Source organism: Lycium ferocissimum, chromosome 11 (assembly GCF_029784015.1).
Source record: "Lycium ferocissimum isolate CSIRO_LF1 chromosome 11, AGI_CSIRO_Lferr_CH_V1, whole genome shotgun sequence".
In the NCBI taxonomy this organism is placed as follows: Eukaryota; Viridiplantae; Streptophyta; class Magnoliopsida; order Solanales; family Solanaceae; genus Lycium; species Lycium ferocissimum.
The window spans coordinates 29,255,574-29,273,887 of record NC_081352.1 but is presented as its reverse complement, the minus strand read 5'-3'; the positions used below and the strand labels follow the sequence as shown (position 1 = coordinate 29,273,887).

Genomic DNA, 18,314 nt, shown 5'->3' with positions numbered 1-18,314 from the left:
GTTTGAAAGTGAGGAGACGACAACAGATCTTGTCTTACAAGCGTTATGCTTTTTTAGAAATGATAGGTAGGCTATAAAAAACGCTAGTACATTTTTTTTTTTTTTTTACTGAGCGGGAATGTAGGTAAACTATTATGTTACACATTCTTTCCTTGCCGGCCTGGCCCAACTTATAAATGCGAATATGAATAAAACTTTATGTAAAGCATTAAAATAAAAATAAAAAAATTGACCACTCTTTCTATTTTGGTGTCTTCTTCACAGCCAAGAAGAACAAACTTACTGCTACAATGGAAGAAAACCAAAACAAAAACAAATCTCTCCTCCATTACTGGGGAAACACTTCAGAACAAGATTACTATAATCTCCAAAACATTAAATCCACCAATTCCTTTTTCACTTCACCAAGAAACTTAAAACTTTTCACTAAATCATGGCTACCCCTTGATAAAACCCCTCCACGTGGCATCATTTTAATGGTCCATGGTTATGGAAATGACATCAGTTGGACATTTCAAGAAACCCCAATTCACTTAGCTAAAAATGGATTTGCATGTTTTGCCCTTGATATTGAAGGACATGGTCAATCACAAGGTTTAAAAGCTTATGTACCTAATATTGACTATGTTATTAAGGATTTGTTGTCTTTTTTTGATTTTATTATGACCCAAAATCAAGAATTTCAAGATTTGCCTAAATTTTTATATGGTGAGTCAATGGGTGGTGCTATTTGTGTTTTGATTCATTTAAAAAGGCCTAATATGTTTAAAGGTGGGATTTTTATAGCACCCATGTGTAAAATTTCTGATAAAGTTAAACCAAGATGGCCAATTCCTCAATTTTTGACTATTCTTGCAAAGCTTGCACCTACTTTGGCTATTGTACCAACTGCTGATTTGTTGGACAAATCTGTAAAAGTTCCAGAAAAAAGGGTTATTGGTGGAATGAATCCTAATAGGTATGTTGGAAAACCAAGATTAGGTACTGTTGTTGAACTTTTAAGGGTTACAGATTATGTTAGTAGTAGGCTATGTGATGTAAATTTGCCATTTTTAGTGTTACATGGAAGTGCTGATGTTGTTACTGATCCAGAAGTGAGTAGGGAATTGTATGAATTGGCTAAGAGTAAAGACAAGACTTTGAAGATTTATGAGGGTATGATGCATTCTTTGTTGTTTGGAGAAACTGATGAAAATGTTGAGATTGTTCGTAGCGATATATTGGCTTGGTTGAATGAGAGGTGCTGAGAAAATGTTTACTTTGATTCAGAGACGGATCCAGAATTTCGATTTTATAGGTTCTGAATAAATTATTTATATATATGCAGCTGATTCGTTAATGGAAATGAGTTTTGGCCAAAGCTAATGATGTGGATTTTATTCATATCTAGTTTATATTGATCACATTTCTAGTTAATTAGTGTGTGCCATATTTGTTAAAGATGCAAACTTTAGAAGTTTATCTGTAAGAATGATGTGCAAAGATATCAAGATTGCATTCGTTTAGCAGAATTACAAAAAGGCAGACAGGTGCACGAATCATTCTACATTTGCTTATGAATGGATGTCTTACAACTTTGTTGAATCATATTGTTCTTTGTTGAATCATATTGTTGTCTGGAGAGACTGATGAAAATGTTGAGATTGTTCGTAGTGACATATAGGAATGGTTGGATGATAGATGCTGAGCAGGGGCTGAGCTAGAGGGATGGAAGGCGTTCATATGAACCCGTTGCTGGAAAACTACACTATATATACAAGGTTAAAAGTTTTTTTTTTTAGGTATATATAGTAGTTGATGAATTCCTTGGTATAAATCCTGTTTCCGCCACTCGTGCTGAGAAGTTTGTAATTTGGATTCTATTCATATTAATCCCATTCAAAGTTCATTAGTGTGTACCATATTTGTTAAAGATACAAACTTTAGAAGTTCTCTCTCTAAGAATGATGTGGATTGGATTATCTGTATTTGGGAGACTTTCTTGGCAAAGCTTTCCATTTAGACCAATCAAGATTGCACATTTTCTTATGAATGAATTATTTGGATGAATCATATTGCTGCATGATTATGGAAAGCATGTTGTTTATGCTTAGGTGATTTCTTTTTATTTGTCTACGCTTTAGTGGTCAAAGTTATACTGTAGTTGTGCGGGTGATAGCATGTACGCAAGAGAATCATGATTTCTTTCTATTTGCCTAAGCTTTGGTGGGCAAAGCTTTCCGATACCCGTGTTGGTGGAATATAACATATGCTCGAGAGACATGCGGATGCAACCTGCCATTCTTTATTACATGGGAGTTCTGATGTTGTCACTGATCCAGAAGTGAGCAGGGAATTGCATCAGTGCTAAAAGCACAAACAAGACAATGAAGATTTATGATGGTTAAGATGCATTCCTTGTTGTTTGGAGAGACTGATGAAAGCAGCCCGGTGCACGAAGCATTCTGTGTTTGTTTATGAATGGATGTTTTACAACTTTACCTGGCAAGGTAGGGTAAGGTCTGCGTACACTCTACCCTCCCCATTCGTGTTTGTTTATGAATGGTGGGATTACACCTTGTGGGGGTATGTTGTTGTTGTTGGATGTTTTACTACTTTGTTGAATCATATTGTTGTTTGGAGAGACTGATGAAAATGTTGAGATTGTCCGCAGTGACATATTGACATGGTTGAATGTTGGATGCTGAGCAGGGCGGATCTAAAGGGATGGAAGGGGTTCATATGAAAATTCTGTCCGCCACTCGTGATAAGAAGTTTGTACTTTGGAAGTTTTTTATCTAAGAATGATGTAGGTTGGAATGTTAGATTATTAGTAATTCTGACTTTCTTGGCAAAGCTTTCCAAATAAACCAGACAGCAGAATCAAGATTGCATATTTGCATACGAATGTGTGTTTTACAATATGTTGAAACATGTTGAATGATGCTGGAAAACATATTGTCCATGCTAGATGGTTGGGACCATTTTGGAAAAACAAGCAAAAGAACTAATGCTTACTTTCAATCAACTGCTTTTAGCTGTATAAAAGGTTATTGTGGAAATATGGATTGTGTCATTATGTATAAAACCATCTACATAAATCAAATCCATATTTGTGCTAGAGATACACTACCTCTTCATAGAGTAACAAGACAAAAAGGTATTCAATTTATTTCCTTTTTTTCTTTTTTCTTTTTGAGAAGAGGTAACATTTCCTTTATGTGCCTTAATTTTGTGACTCTTATGACTGAAAAATAAGACACTATTTTGAGCACTGGAAAAAACTAGTTTAGAATTTTGGCAAAAAAAGTAGAGGTCCCACCGAGATTTGAACTCGGGTTACTGGATTCAGAGTCCAATGTCCTGACCACTAGACCATGGGACCGTGTTGTTGTTGACTATTAAAAATGAATAATTAACGCTGCACTAAAGATTTTACTCACTCCTCCCAAAATAAGTGCCCCTTTAGTGAAAAAAAAATTATGTCAAAATAAGTGTCGCATTAGGAATTCAAGATACAAAATGAATACTTGTTTCCAACTATACCCTTGTATTAAAAAAATTTGAAATAGCAGATAGCGCTTAAAAACAGCGTGTTTTGCACGATACCCTTATAAAACTTATGGAGTGACCAGTTAGACAAGACACTTTTCTACCAAGTTCAAGTGTCTAACGAAGTAACGCCGAAAGTTTATAAGGTTATCTTATAAAATATGTCAAGTTTAAGGGGTTATCTAAGTATTTAGCCATTAAAGAACTACTTCTTCTTAATAGTGCTTAGTTCTCAAGAAACATCAAATAAATAGGGGTAAATTAGCAAACTATATTTTGCATTTATCGTTTTTCTTAAATGGCGTGAAATGAGCTAAAGCGAGACTTATTTTGAGACGGTGGGAGTGCATTTCTATGACAAATTGGTTATTACTACACTTAATACCCCCATGGTTTTTCGTGTGTGTAATGCATTTCTTATAAATATCTATGGATTTCAACGTTAGAGTATAACGATTCTTTTGACTCGATCTCTAAACGTGAATTACTCTATTGTATTTTTTGTTTAGTTCAAGGTTAATGCTGGTGCTTCAAGTAGGAGATTGAATTGTTTAAACTTGGGTTCCGTGTTGGTAATGCAGATCTAAGTTTGATTGACGATATTAAATAATGAAATCTATATATTATTTTATGCAGGTTAAAAGATATGAAATGAAAAATGCGTGTATTCACATAGATTAACGTATTTAAACACAAAAATATCTATAAAGTAAATGGTCTCTACATAACATTCCCTGCATCACTAGCTGGTGGTCCTCTCAAATTCTCCTTTTGCGTCGACAGGTAGAATGAATTCTAAAGTTTCTTATTTAGGTGTAAAGTGAGAGAAGAGGAAGAATGGGCACAGCCAGACTAGCGAGAATAATAAATAGGTATTACACCATCCTTGCTGTTGCATACATTTTCCATGACTTTACAGATTCATTCAATCAAACCCACTCAAAGGAGGACCATAAGCTCGGGGCTCAACGAAACAGAAAGTGTTGGCATGTTGAAACTACTTGAGAGTTAGTAAAAAGCCCGGCATTCATTTCTTTTGTTCCTCGCGTAACAATTCCAGCATTATTATTCACTGTAATAACAATCCATTGATTGCATAAACACTTCCTTCATCACCCCATAAACAATCCATGTATTATAACAGTCCACGTTCGGCATAACTAGCATGTGAACCAAACAGCCCCTTAGTATAAAAACCATTTTTGTTCTGTCCCCTGCCTGACTTGATTGCCATCATTGTCAACCACTTAAGGTGTAATAATGGCTGACAACTTACCCAATAAACATTCCATAATCTCCGCATAACTTGCACGTGAACCAAACAGCCCTTTAACTACAAGTCATTTTTGTGGTCTCTCTCGAGCCAAACCTTGACTTGATTTGCCAATCACCATTATTTAAGTAGTCAGCAGAAGGGAGAACCACAATGTTGTAGAATAGAATTGGCAGGATCCAAGAACTTTACATTACATCCAAGGTATAAACCACAATAACTCAGAAACAAATTATAGAAACTTCAAATGAAAAAGAATTGCCATGATTGTCATGGTTCTGTATTAAGTTGAAGGTAAAAATTTACAACCCGAAAAGCTAGAAACAAATATACTACTGTCTACAACTTAAAACTACTAGCAATATATCCTATGTCCTATCCCAGGAAAAAGGAACAATGGCAGAAGCCAAAGGAACTATCATTTACATTTTCTAAGCAAAGAATCTACAGAGACTGATCTAAGTCTCATCCTGATTTCCCACTAAAATCCAACCCCTGCACAAGGTAATCAATAGCTAATAAAAAAAATGGATCATATGAATCTTTGAAGAGTATTCTCAAAATGATCTTTTAGTCAGGTCACCTTTTCTGTCAGTCAATACTATGGAACCTAAGAACCAAAGCCTCAATTGTATATATGCCGTGAAACCAATTTTCAAATAAAAAATTTTAAGATAGCCCAAGCTGCATCTAAACATCAGCTTACTGCAAAACTGAGATGCCGATTAAATCTTGAAAAGGTACTCTAAATCCTCCACAGTGAGACGAGTCTGTCGGCTACCAGTCTCATCCTCTCCAAATGCGGAAGCAACCATTTCTCTTTTCTTTTGCTGTGAAAACCAGTGTTACCACACATCAGAAATCTCGAATATAGTGGAAGTGAGAAACCAGCAAAGATAAAGAAAAAGGAAACAGTAAACTGGACTGTTAGGATTTGGACAAATAATGAAATCCGTGACCTTCAACGGAAACACTTTAGGCATGATGCTAACTCAAGAATATAAAGTGAAAAAGACAAGTAATGTAATACCTGAAGAGCCAAAATACGATCTTCAACTGTATCTTTTACAGTCAACCGCAAAACTGTAACCGGACGGGTCTGTCCAATCCGATGAGCCCTGTCAATTGCTTGATCCTCAGTCGTAGGGTTCCACCAAAGGTCCAAGAGAAGAACATGACAAGCTGCAACCATGTTAAGCCCCAGGCTTGCAGCTTTCAGAGACATAATCATGACTGTTACCTGGCATAAAGTTTCAAAATTTAGTCCTGGGATTTAAAAAATAGAAAAAGAAAAATAATCAGTACCAAGAAGATGGATATCTTATAACCTCAGGGAGTGTGTTGAAATCCTTCACAGCCTTGTCTCTGGCAAGAACAGACATTGTTCCGTCAAGTCTACGGTACTGAATTGAGGAAGTTTTCAGACAAGCTTCAAGTAAATCCAACATCCCCGTCCACTGAGAAAAGACAATTGCTTTCTCTCCAGCTGTTGTGGTTGTGTCTTTGGAACTTACATCACATGTATTTTCCGAAGGAGAAGCTCCTTCATCATCTGATCTTGAAAGGCGGTTGCAAGCCTTAGGTTTAGACAGAGATTGAAGCATCTGAAGAGCAGCTTTAATCTTGGATGAATCATATGGGCTACAAATTGAACTTTCAGCCACTTGAGATCCAGCACAGTCAGGGTACTTTTGCAGACTGGGTTGATCAGATAGAGAACCACTTAACATTGCTTTAGTGAAAACTGAAGAACTGCTCAGATGAGCTTTGCAAGCTGATACAGGACACTGAGTGTCATCACCGGTTAGATGCTCACAAATACACTGATTGCAAAAGACATGTCCACAAACTGTTACAACAGCATCTTCAGGGGGATCCTACAAGATTGTCACAAAAATGCATAAGGAGGTAAAGAAGAAACAAGGAAATCAAAAGATGTCACATATCAAAAGCCTAATCCATTAGAGTGTCTTAATATAAGAAAGATTTCCACATGGAAGTTTAGTTGTAAAAAAACTCTTTTCTAGGTGCAGATCTCAATGCTTAAACCAAACCATGCATGCATTTAACAAAGCATCAGCGCTAAACTGAACCATGCATGCATTTAACAGAGCATCAGTGCTTGTGCACATAATCTTCATAGATGTAGCCTAGTTAATAGAGAACCTGGCAACGCTTGAAGTATCTGAAAATTGAAATTAAAAAATCCTTTTTTTAGATCATTCTTCCTTCAAATTAGAAGAGGATATATCATCAAAAAGTAGAGAACAGGTTCAATGGGGTTGTTTCTTTTAAGGGAAAAGTTGAGATAGATAACAGTTCGCTACAGAGAGCAAAAGCCTAGAGGTGAACATTCTAAACTATAAACTTGCAAAATATGGAGCAGCAACAAGAAAGGACTAATAAGATTGATATAAAGATACATTGAAGGGCACTCAAATGATAACATACACTGCATATGCCACAAATTGCTAAAGAACCTTCCAAGCAATTCAAAAGATCAGTTAGTTTCTCTCGTGATAATTTCTTGGCCTCCTCAACAGATGATCTCCAAACAGAACCAGAGTTGGACCCTCCAACAAGAAGAGGGTGATCACAAGCTTGTCTCAGTCGTAAAAGCATCAACAGTATGTTCACATAATTTTGTTTGACTGTCCCAGCAGCAGCATATTCCTGAATAGTCCAGAAGTTGATATGTTAAAGGAAGAGAAGAATTAAAAGCCGAAGATCTTGAAGACCAATATAAAATATCTAAACATACAGCAAACTGAGCACGTGATTCAGCTTCAAGTCTGCAGTAGAAATCTCGTTCCTCATCCGTAAAATCAACTTTTTTTAGTACAATTGTTTTCTTTGGAAGGTTGATAATGGGTTCTCCATCAATAAATGTACCTACATCAGATAATGACAGTGTTAACTCTCAATGTAGAAATTTAACAGTTATATGCTTAAATTGACAAGTCAGACATGTAAACAGTACAACAGTCAAAGCAGAAAATGACCCAGAAAACCAAGTTGAGTTTGTCGTGCTCATTACTTACGACCACCTCATGAATACAAACTGCTGACTGGCAAATGATTTTTAGTGCTAATCTTTAAATTCTTACAAGCACCTCCGGCAAGCAAATTGGAGGGATTAAAGAAGACAAGTAATAAATTGAGGATGCACTAAGAATAAAGTGAAAGATGAGGAAGATATTGTAAATTATTTTGATAAGTTGCAACTTAGAATGTAAGTTGGGCACCATATAGCACTTTACTTTGAATCATGCAGTATACTGATGCGGGTAGCGTAAAAGAAATGTTGGGGCAACGAGGAGCTAGAAGAGTGCCTGCAGACCCTCTACCCTTTATCAGTATTGAAATAGAAATACACATGAATTGTGTGGCGTCAAACAAAGATGCAAACAGAAGTTAATCATACTATATCATATTAGAAGCAAGCCTGCCGGAATGGTATATAGCTTATAGCGGTAAGTACATGCAAAAGTTATTATTTTCACCTTTAGTGCGACGAAGCATAACAGTCTTCAGAACGGCCTGCAGCTTTCTATACCCGGTTGTTGGGTGTCTTTGGATTGGAACCTTGATTGTGGAGCAGAATTGTTTATACACCGCATATGGGTCATATTTGAGAAATCTGAAGTAACTGTAAAGGTCATCAACTGCGTTCTGGATAGGTGTCCCCGACAAACACCATCTACGTTTAGCTCGGAGACCCCAACAAGCCCTAGCTACTTGGGTTCTGTAATTCTTAATGCTTTGAGCCTCATCCAGCACGACCCTATACCATCCCACCCTGGCGAGAGGGCGGGCAGTGGCTTCAAGCAATTCCTTCTCCATTTCTTTTTTCGCCTTTGATGAACTTTTCTTTGAGCTCGAAGGAGTTTTTCTCTTTTTACTAGAAGATGATTCATGAGTTGCTTTTCCTGTCTCATCATCATCTTCTGCAAGAGGCTGCTTAGGGACCTCCATGCTTACGATTGAATATGTTGTGACCACCACATCATACTTTGCTAGTTCAATCGGGTCCTTTGTTCTACTGCTACCATGGTATACTAGAACAGAGAGATTTGCTTTGCTTGTTACCTTATTGTGCAACTCCTCAGACCACTGACGGAGGACACTGGTAGGACAAACGATAAGGGTGCCAGCAGCTGGCCTCCCTTTTGCATGCAAAGAAGTTTTACAGCCCATGCTAGAATTTTCATCAACTTGACAAGAATCGGCACCTTGCTTTGACTTGTCAAGCTCACATAAAACATCATCGTCGTCCAAATTCAATGTCTCCGTTTTAATTTGTCTGGCGATGGCTGTAGAAAGTCTTGAAGATGGAGACCTTTCTTTGAGTATTAGTGCAATTGTTGATACAGTTTTTCCAAGTCCCTACAAAAAAATAAAAACAAAAGACGATCACTGAGAGAATGGCAACCAGTCGGAAGGCAATGTTTATCATGTAGACAGACCAAAATTTGATAAATTGAAAGCGTCAAAAAATAACCTGATCATCAGCAAGAATCCCACCACAACAGGGTACACCAGCTTTTTCCTTCTTAGCCATCCATGATAATGCAATGCGCTGTGCATAAATTGAACGGATGTGATTCAGATAATTCCTCACATAAATACAATATCTAATACCATTAATCTTGTTTTTCCCATTGTAGGTTCTCCTTCAGATGGAGGAAGAAGCACTAGAGAAACTAAACAGCTTGCTATATGTGGCTGCTAGCTTATGATGCAAGTCTGACTCAAAGAAATTTACAAAGAAGGGGAATGAATATTTGCAGCAGATGCTACTTATTAAAAGGAGGACGAGTAAAGCAGCCATCTTTGTTTGCACTGCACAATGGAAAGGCAACTGCGGAATCTGTTTTTCAACCTTTTAAATTGTTTTATGTCATGCCTTTCACTGTGAAAGACCTGTTGGCTTCTTGGAGCAGATGTGGGATCACAAAATCAGCAAGAAGATTATGTCATACAGTGCCAGCTTGTTTCTGTTGGGTTTTGTGGGGCGAGAAAAACTCCAGGTAGCTTGAAGGGAAAACTGTTATAGTACAATGCTAAAGTTCAAATGTCTTTGCTTTTTGGGGCAATATAGAATATACAGGTTGTATAAGATGAAAACAGCATGTTCATAAACTCACTACAGGAATAGATTTATGTATAGATAGGAATGACTCGTTTTGTTTTTGCACAGGGATTACCCTGACTTTGATATCTACGAAGCACCGTTTTAGTGCTTTGCTGTTTTATATTAATAGCACCCTTACTTACCATTTCAAAACAAAAAGTTGTACATTTCAGCAAATACACAATATATCCATCCAATAGAATAGCTCAGAGAATTCACATATCATTGATAGATTTGTCAGCAATTAAGTCAGTTTTTTTTTTTTTTTTTTTTTTTTTTGAGATATGAAACTATTTTAGTAAAATTTAATTCTCTCAATCCCCAGGAAATTGCACCAAAAATTCAAGTGGACCCACTTAGTACAACAATATTGATGATCTCCAATCTTGAAGGATAAATTCAGGTATATGCAGCACTTTGAAAATCGAATCTCATAATTCCTATGAAGATAAACCATGAAACAGTACTCAACCTGGTGCCTCAATAGAGGAACAGCCAAAAGACCATCAGGTGGACTCTCTTCTGATTTCGGCTGAGAAAGATCCTGAAACAGATAACACAGTCCAATCACAATTTACTTCTTAAGGTGAAAACAAGACATGTTTTCCCAGAGGTGCAAAAGGCACCCATGCAGTGTCATCATTTTCCAGCAAAAAGAACTATAAACACAGACAACTTTCAAAAGTCAGGGAAAAAGGTTTCTGTATTGATCATCCACATACACAGCAAACCATAAATTGAACGGCAGAAAAGTGCAGATCCCTTGAATTAAATATGCCTAAATGGTTTTAACTCCTATCTTTGCAACTAATAAAACTATTACCAACAAAAATACACGAGAACAAATCACTCAAGAGGGTAACTAACATGACGAGAAATAGTTAAGGAATAGATAATAATTTTAAAACAGGGTAACTAACATGACAACATTTCAGGGCACAGTTCTTGCAGCATGTCTGCATTGAGATAGTGACAGCTATTAGTCCTCACCTGCAAGGCAGCTCGATAAATAACAAGCTCGTCATTTGACTTCGGCCTCATTTGTCCCACTTCAGGCCTCATTTGTCCCACTTCAGCTGGAGCAAAAGAGTCAGTAATTGTAGTACGCTGTAGAGCAACAAGAGACTTGCCATTAGCACATGGATTTGCCTTTGCAGGTGCACTTATTTCCTCAAGAATGCATAGATCATCATCATCATCCTCACTATGGCTTATTTGATTCAACGAACTTCTCTTAATTCCTTGATGAGTGATTGTAGATAGACAAGAACCATTAACTTTTAAGAAAATACGCTTTTCGCCCTTTGCTAATTTTGCACAACCAAACTGTTGCTTCATTGAAGTTGATGACAATGGGACAGATTGTTCTCTAACCTTCACATCCACATGCTGATCATGAGGAACCAGAATGGGTTTTTCTAAAGAAGTTTCTTCTAAATTATCAAGGTGATAAGAAGGCCTATTATTTCGATTAGAAAAAGGTAACTTAGAAGGCCTATTATATTGAAGTACATCATTTTCATCCTTTGGATAAACCAAAAGATTATTACTTGACAGGGAAGTTACAGGAGCAGAACAAAATGAATTTGAGAGCTCAGAAACTGTAGACATATCAGCACCACCTATCAGTTCACTTTTGTCATTCTTTCTATGAAACTGCTGATTTTGAAAAGGGAAACTTGACTGATTGCAAGGCAAAGGCTGAGGAAATATCTTTCCCATCGTATTGCTGCCTTCTAATCTGGAGAACAAGTTGCCACTATTTAATAGTGTTTGGTCACTACCACTATAATAGGCACTGAGCTCCTCAACACCAAAATTTGGAGTCATATGACACTCAGGAGCCCGCTGAATTCCTTCACCTGTTCTTGTTGTCCAATTCCCACATGCTATTCCAGTGTCTGAGTCGGCAATCCCAGTTGTATGGTCCAATTGTTCATCCATTACATTTAGCATCTTATCATTGTGAGACAGCATTTCAAAATCAAGGTTATTTGGTGCATCCTGCTTCAAGAAAGAATATGTATGGGGAGTTTGTGCATAATTATCCCAATTTCCAGGCAAAGTATCAGAACTCTGACATAAACTAAGCCTAGCATAGTGTTCATCATTTGAAGATACAGCTACTTCCATGCTTGCTGTTTCCTCTGCAGCTAATGTTCCTGAGTTGTTCAACTTGTTCTGTGCAGTTGATTGGCTTAACAGCAACCCTAAAATGTCAATTAGGTTCTATAAGAGATTAAAACAAAAATGAATAGATAAAAAAATTCTGACAGAAAAGAACCTCAGAACAAAGATGAGAATAACAGAAACCACAACCACAGAGAAGGTCAACATACATTCAAAGAAAGATTCTCACTCTGGAAACCAGTTTTAGTAATGAGTTTCACATATTGTATAGCTGACATCTCTATTCTTTATTATCATTGACATGATCAGTATTAACAGCAAAGCTAAAACAGCCACAACTAGTGGACATCTAAAGGTTGAGTTTCCTTACTTTCTTGCTGGACATTAGATGAAGTGCTCCGAGAGATATTATCCCTATCACTGAACCATTCATTGTCCTGAGCAGGTGTCCAACCAGTCAGGCTTTCATAGAAACTATGTACTGGAGAGCCTATCTCTAATTGAAATCCAAGCTTTTTGCCATCAACAATTGAATTCCCTGCGGAATCAGATGAGCCATCTGAAACACCAGTCCTTGTATCTGAAGCTTCTGAGTTGGACGAAGGGGAAACTCCAATGCGCCCAAGAAATTGAGCCCTCGAAGCTGAAGATCTCTCCAAGTCTGAATAACCTACTTAAAAATAATCAAGAATCAAATATCATGATGAGTAGTAAGCAACATAATCTCATACCAAATTAATAACATCAAATTCCATAAGTATCCAAGCAGGGTTACCAACTAACCTTGTCCCACGTCATTTGGCAATAAATCCTCCGGCATACTCTGCAAATCAAAACTCAAATATTAAAATAATTGACAAACTGGGGTCAGAATTGTAAGACCAAACTATTCACTACATACCTATTCATGGAGATGTCATACTTCTAAGCATGCTGTTACCAACCATTGGTATTAAAGCAGCTAACAGTTTACGAATATACTTTCAGTCATACTGTGTTAAAGAAATTCAGCAAGGCTTTACCTACGTATTCAAATAAACTACACGTCATCATCCTTACTATTTATAGATTCAGCTAATCAAGTTAGTTCAGCAGCTCTTAGTTAACCCAACCTAGTTAGCTCCACAATGGACCATACCAATCCCAATCAGACTCAACTGATACAAGTCTCGACTTGAAAATGGGACAGCAGACACCCAGTCCCAATTATCAACTAAAATGGTTCTGGATTTCATTGATATGTCTTCTATGACTAACTTTTTGCAATAATCACACAACAGATCCGTTTTTTCTAAGGAGTTATTGCTCTCGTCCTAAATGCCAATTAAGGACCACTAGCAGAATTTAGAGGCAAGTAGCCTTATTAGAAGCATCTATAGTTATGGCTCTGATTCTGCACATGCTATCAATGGTTACATAGGCAAATGCTATAGGCGTTATACAGATCATCACTATGACTATCAAGATTGTAATACGTATTGACAGTGCTTTTCAGTGAAGTTACATGTCAACTATCAAGAGTTGGTAGTTGGACCAACTCTGTTGTATGAGGTAGAGTGCTGGACAGTCAAGAACGCCCACATTCAGAAGATGAACATAGCGGCCACACAAGGAGAGATATGATTAGGAACAATGTTATACAGGGCATGGTGGGAGTGGCCACCGTGGCAGACAAAGATGAGGGAAGTGAGGTTGAGATGGTTCGGGCATGTGAAGAGAAGGTGGGCGGATGCGCCAGTAAGGAGGTGTGAGAGGTTGGTTGTAGCAGGAGTTAGGAGAGGTAGAGGGAGGCCAAAGAAGAACATGGGGAGGTGATTAGACGGGACATGGCACAGCTTCAGCTTACTGCGGACATGACCCTACATCGGAAGGTTTGGAGGTCGAGGATAAGGACAGAAGGTTAGTAGGTAGCGGAGTGTTGTCGCATCTTATGACTAGTATTATTTAGTAATCGTGTAGTTCTTATGTATTACTATTTGTGGCTTCCTTTGCTTTGTATCTTGCTATCCTGCTGTCAAAATTTTCTTGCACCTTGCTTTACTAACTTTGAGCTAAGGAAAGGTAAGCGTACATCCTACACTCCCATACCCAATTATGGAATCACTGGGTATGTTGTTGTTGGACCTTCAACTAGCATAGTCTTAGCATTTTGACATCTAAAAATTTTATTGTTACCACCATGCTCACCGCACAACAAAAGACCAAGTGTCACCTCCATAGCCATGTATCTCCATTAACTATCGAATCTAGCTAATTATTCGCAAGCTCATTAATCGGTCATGTTCCTACACAACAAAATAATGAAGATAAGGTGCACTTAAATTCTTTATCTAAAAAAGAGGTGCACTTAGATTCTTTCAAGATGACACTTACACGATTAAAATGACATTTCACTGTTCACATATAAAAGTGCTAAATTCTTCTATCCAGGAACCTAATGCAACACAACAAGGTAAAAAATGCAAAGTCCCAAAATTGCCCCTACTACTCATATAAAAAGAGTAGTGGTGGGTTCCACACGTCTTATGTTTTCTCTCTCTTAGTAAATGAATGAACTCTTAAATCAAGTGAGCCCAACCAAAAGTCATGTCATTACGTGTATATAGAGAGCTAATTTTAAATAGTTTCCAAATAGAGAAAAGTACAACAACATAATACCCAAATAGAGAAAAGAGTCGTTCTTTTTAGGACAAGATAATTAGGAAAGTATGTCACACAAAATGGGACAGAGGGAGTAGTAAATAAAGATAAGCAATTGTATCCAACTTAAATGACAAATCTCTAGCTAGTGTTTGGCCATAAATTTTGGATCAGATTTTGAAAATTTATCTTCAAATATCTATTTGGTCATGAAATTTGATCAGATTTTGAAAATTTATCTTCAAAATATTTTCAAGTTCCAAAAACTGGCTCAAACCAATATTTGGGAGAAATTTCACTTCCACTCACACAATTTCAAATCTTTTCCAACTAAAATACATGTCCAAATACAACTTCAAGTTCCAAAAATCTTTTTTTTTTAATGACATGGGAACCCGCAGCCGCTACCCTTCGGGTGCGCACAGGGTAAACCCAGCCCTTGTGCAATAGCTCGCAAACCACATAGGAGAGATAACCCGCACTAGGCAAGCCCCGTGCGACGAGCTCGACCCAAAAGGCAAAATCCCCTGCTGTCGTAGGCAGGGGTTTCGAACCTGAGACCTCCATTATGAAAGCTCCATACTCAACCAACTGAGCCACCCTTACGGGTCTTCAAGTTCCAAAAATCTAAAAGTGACATTACTGTTCACATCTAAAAGTGCAAAATTCTTTTAATTGAAGGTCTTTTCACGGAACTATTCTTTCTTCTAGATGTTGAATTTTTTATTTGTTCTAAACTTATCTTATAACGCGCAGCAGCTATATAGTATTCCAGTACAAACATAAAAAAAGTCACTTCAACGATAATCTATTGTGGCTATATCATATCTTCTCCATTTCACTTGGCAGTATAGCCAATTTTAATGAAGACCTCTATACCGGAACCTAATGCAACACGACAAGGTAAAAAATGCAAAGTACCGCAATTGCCCTTACTACCTGTAATTAAACCAGTGGTAGTGAGTACCACACATCTTACATTCTCTTTCTCGTATTAAATGAACAAAATCTTAAATCAAGTGAATACAAACAAGTCATGTCATTATGCATAAACGGAGATGCTAATTTTAAATAGTTCTCAAATAGAGAAAAGTGTGTTTCTTTTTATGTAGGGTAAGGTCTGTGTACACCCCATCCTCCCCAAACCCCACCCTGTGGGACCATACTAGGTATGTTATTGTTGTGATGATTCATTTTAGGATAAACTAATTCAGAAAGTGTGTCACACAAAATGGGACTGATGGAGCAATAAATAAAGATAAACAATTGTATTTTTGTCATTTTCAATGTTTTATCTAGGGACAAACCGGTACTATTTCTAATCCTGATATAACTTATCTCAAATTAGTAACCAAACAAGGAATAAGGAGGTAGTAAATTTTTATGCCAGAACTATTTATGCTTCTCCATCATACCAAACGAATACGTTAACTAATCCTGATACTATTATTCCACCACCTGGTAGAGGTAAATTATCCCGATACTATTTTCTTATCCCGTTATTACTTATTCCGGGATTAGTAACCAAACAAGGGATAACGCGGGTACTAAATTATTATCCCAGAACTATTTCTGCTTGTCCAGTATACCAAACGACCCCTTAATAGTTCTTAGTTCATCTGTTTTCACAATCAGCAGTACTTTGATCCCAACATGCAGTGCTGAATTGTATAATTGTGATATAATCTGATAACAAATTGTCCCATCTAAAATTCTTTAGGGGTCATTTGGTTTGAACACAAGTTATGTTGGGATAAGTTATACTGGATTAATTATGTTGGATTAGTCATCCTGGTATTATTTCTTATTGGTTGTTTGGTTTGTTGTATTAAAAGTACCTTCTACCTTATTTAGAAGAAAAAGGGTTTGCGGGACCTTAGGGTTGTTTTTGTCATTTTCATTGTTTTATCCTGGGATAACTAGTCCTGAGATTGTTATTCCACCCTCTGCTAGGGATAACTTATCCTGGTACTATTTTTAATCATGGGATAACTTAACCCCGTACTAAATTTTTATACCAGGTCTATTTTTTCTTATCCAGCATCCCAAACAACCCCTAAAACTTTAATTCTACTATGAGACATTCATGCAGAGCAAAAAACAGTAGATCAAACACAAATTGGAAAACCCTAAGCCATTTAATAACTGCATATCTAGTTCACACAGAAAACAAAAACTACCCACTAACAAAAACCATCACTAGATTACTATGGTCAAGTTTAAAGTTCAAAAAGAATCGCTATTTCCTTTCTGGAAACTCTTTTCCACATGGCATGTTTTAAGACCACAAGATTAAAAGGCATTTTGGCACATTCTACATATCATTTAAGACCATAAGATTCAAACGTCTTCTTTACTTTCTTAAACTCCCTACTTTGGCACAACAGGACAAAATCATAAACTCCGTGCCAAGTCAGAACAGGACAAAATCATAAACTCCATGCCAAGTCAAACCAGGACAAAATCATCACTCTTTAATTTCAACTTTCCACATGGCATGTTTTAAGACCACAAGATTAAAAGGCATTTTGGCACATTCTACATATCATTTAAGACCATAAGATTCAAACGTCTTCTTTACTTTCTTAAACTCCCTGCTTTGGCACAACAGACAAAATCATAAACTCCGTGCCAAGTCAAAAACAGGACAAAATCATAAACTCGTCCAAGTCAAAACGGACAAAATCACCACTCCTTAATTCCAACTTTCCACATGGCATGTTTTAAGACCACAAGATTAAAAGACATTTTGGTACATCCAATATCTCTTTCTTTTTTACTTTCTTAAACTCCTTATCAAGCCCAACATCCAGACAAACAAATTAAACCATAAAACTTTAATTCTACACTGAAAACAAAAAAAATCATAACTAAGATTACAATTGAAATAACAATTTTTACCTGCTGAGTAGTAGCAATAGGTGGATCAGATTTCTCATCAATAATACTCAATAAATCATCAATATCCATACTTGGCCCATCAAAATTCAAATCAAAATCAACTGAAGTTTCTTCAGATGATAACCATAACTCTGACGATGCTTTATCCGCCATCATCATCTCAAACAACAACAAAATCACTCAATTTTATCACCAAATCAAATCAAATCAAAAACCCTAAAAAATCACTCCAAAACGACACCGTTTCATCAAGTTTTCTATAGCTGTTGTGATTCAAATGTAAAAACTAAAATGGAACGGGAAAAAGAAAAGGGGGAATTAAATGTGTGTTTTTTGGAAGAAGGTTCGTAGAGGTTTCTTTTCTTTTTCTCACGGACGCGTCTTTTTTACTTTTTTATAATAATATGAATTTTTTGTTTTTATTTTTATATACTCCCTCCGTTTTAATTTATATGAACCTATTTGATTGGCACGATATTTAAGAAAAGGGAAAGACTTTTAAAACTTATAGTTAAAATAAGCCTTGAAAATTTGTGGCTGTAAATCATTCATAAAGTGAACTTGTTTTCAAATTAGGAAAAGAGGTCATTCATTTTAGCACGGACTAAAAAGGAAATAGGTTCAAATAAATTGAAACAGAGGGAGTATATTGTATTGATAAGGAAGAGAAGATTTTAGAAGGGGAAAGTGTTGAACAGGTAGGTT

General features: G+C 36.7%; 2 protein-coding genes and 1 non-coding gene across 4 annotated transcripts; 1 reads left to right on the top strand and 2 right to left on the bottom strand.

The window, feature by feature from the left end:
• Window positions 1-218: 218 nt before the first annotated feature.
• On the top strand, window positions 219-2,052 carry LOC132038529 (caffeoylshikimate esterase). The gene has a single exon (XM_059429183.1). It carries the CDS (start codon window positions 291-293, stop codon window positions 1,245-1,247), a length of 957 nt encoding a protein of 318 aa, XP_059285166.1. The 5' UTR covers window positions 219-290; the 3' UTR covers window positions 1,248-2,052.
• A 1,240-nt stretch (window positions 2,053-3,292) lies between these two features.
• TRNAQ-CUG (transfer RNA glutamine (anticodon CUG)) lies at window positions 3,293-3,364 on the bottom strand. The gene has a single exon. It is a non-coding gene; the product is annotated as a tRNA-Gln (tRNA).
• A 1,688-nt stretch (window positions 3,365-5,052) lies between these two features.
• LOC132036272 (helicase-like transcription factor CHR28) lies at window positions 5,053-17,974 on the bottom strand. 2 transcript variants are annotated; one of them, XM_059426572.1, is made up of 12 exons: window positions 17,610-17,974; window positions 12,852-12,891; window positions 12,439-12,741; window positions 10,929-12,148; window positions 10,411-10,482; window positions 9,306-9,383; window positions 8,308-9,190; window positions 7,566-7,696; window positions 7,256-7,477; window positions 6,133-6,681; window positions 5,835-6,044; window positions 5,053-5,634 (listed from the first exon to the last, which is right to left on the bottom strand). In XM_059426572.1, the coding sequence occupies exons 1-12, from the start codon at window positions 17,766-17,768 to the stop codon at window positions 5,530-5,532; spliced, it is 3,972 nt and encodes a 1,323-aa protein (XP_059282555.1). In that variant the 5' UTR covers window positions 17,769-17,974; the 3' UTR covers window positions 5,053-5,529. The 2 variants fall into 2 exon arrangements, with proteins under 2 accessions (XP_059282555.1, XP_059282556.1); XM_059426573.1 differs by having other exon boundaries at window positions 12,439-12,738.
• Window positions 17,975-18,314: the final 340 nt, after the last annotated feature.

What these genes read in the sequence shown, in the direction of transcription:
- LOC132038529 (XM_059429183.1), top strand. Translation starts at nt 291, where the DNA reads ATGGAAGAAAACCAAAACAAAAACAAATCTCTCCTCCATTACTGGGGA.
- LOC132036272 (XM_059426572.1), bottom strand. Translation starts at nt 17,768, where the DNA reads ATGATGATGGCGGATAAAGCATCGTCAGAGTTATGGTTATCATCTGAA. An exon ending in ATCTAATGTCCAGCAAGAAA is followed by an intron (nt 12,149 to 12,438) that starts GTAAGGAAACTC and finishes TTGACATTTTAG; the next exon opens with GGTTGCTGTTAAGCCAATCA. An exon ending in ATTTCAACACACTCCCTGAG is followed by an intron (nt 6,045 to 6,132) that starts GTTATAAGATAT and finishes ACTTTATGCCAG; the next exon opens with GTAACAGTCATGATTATGTC.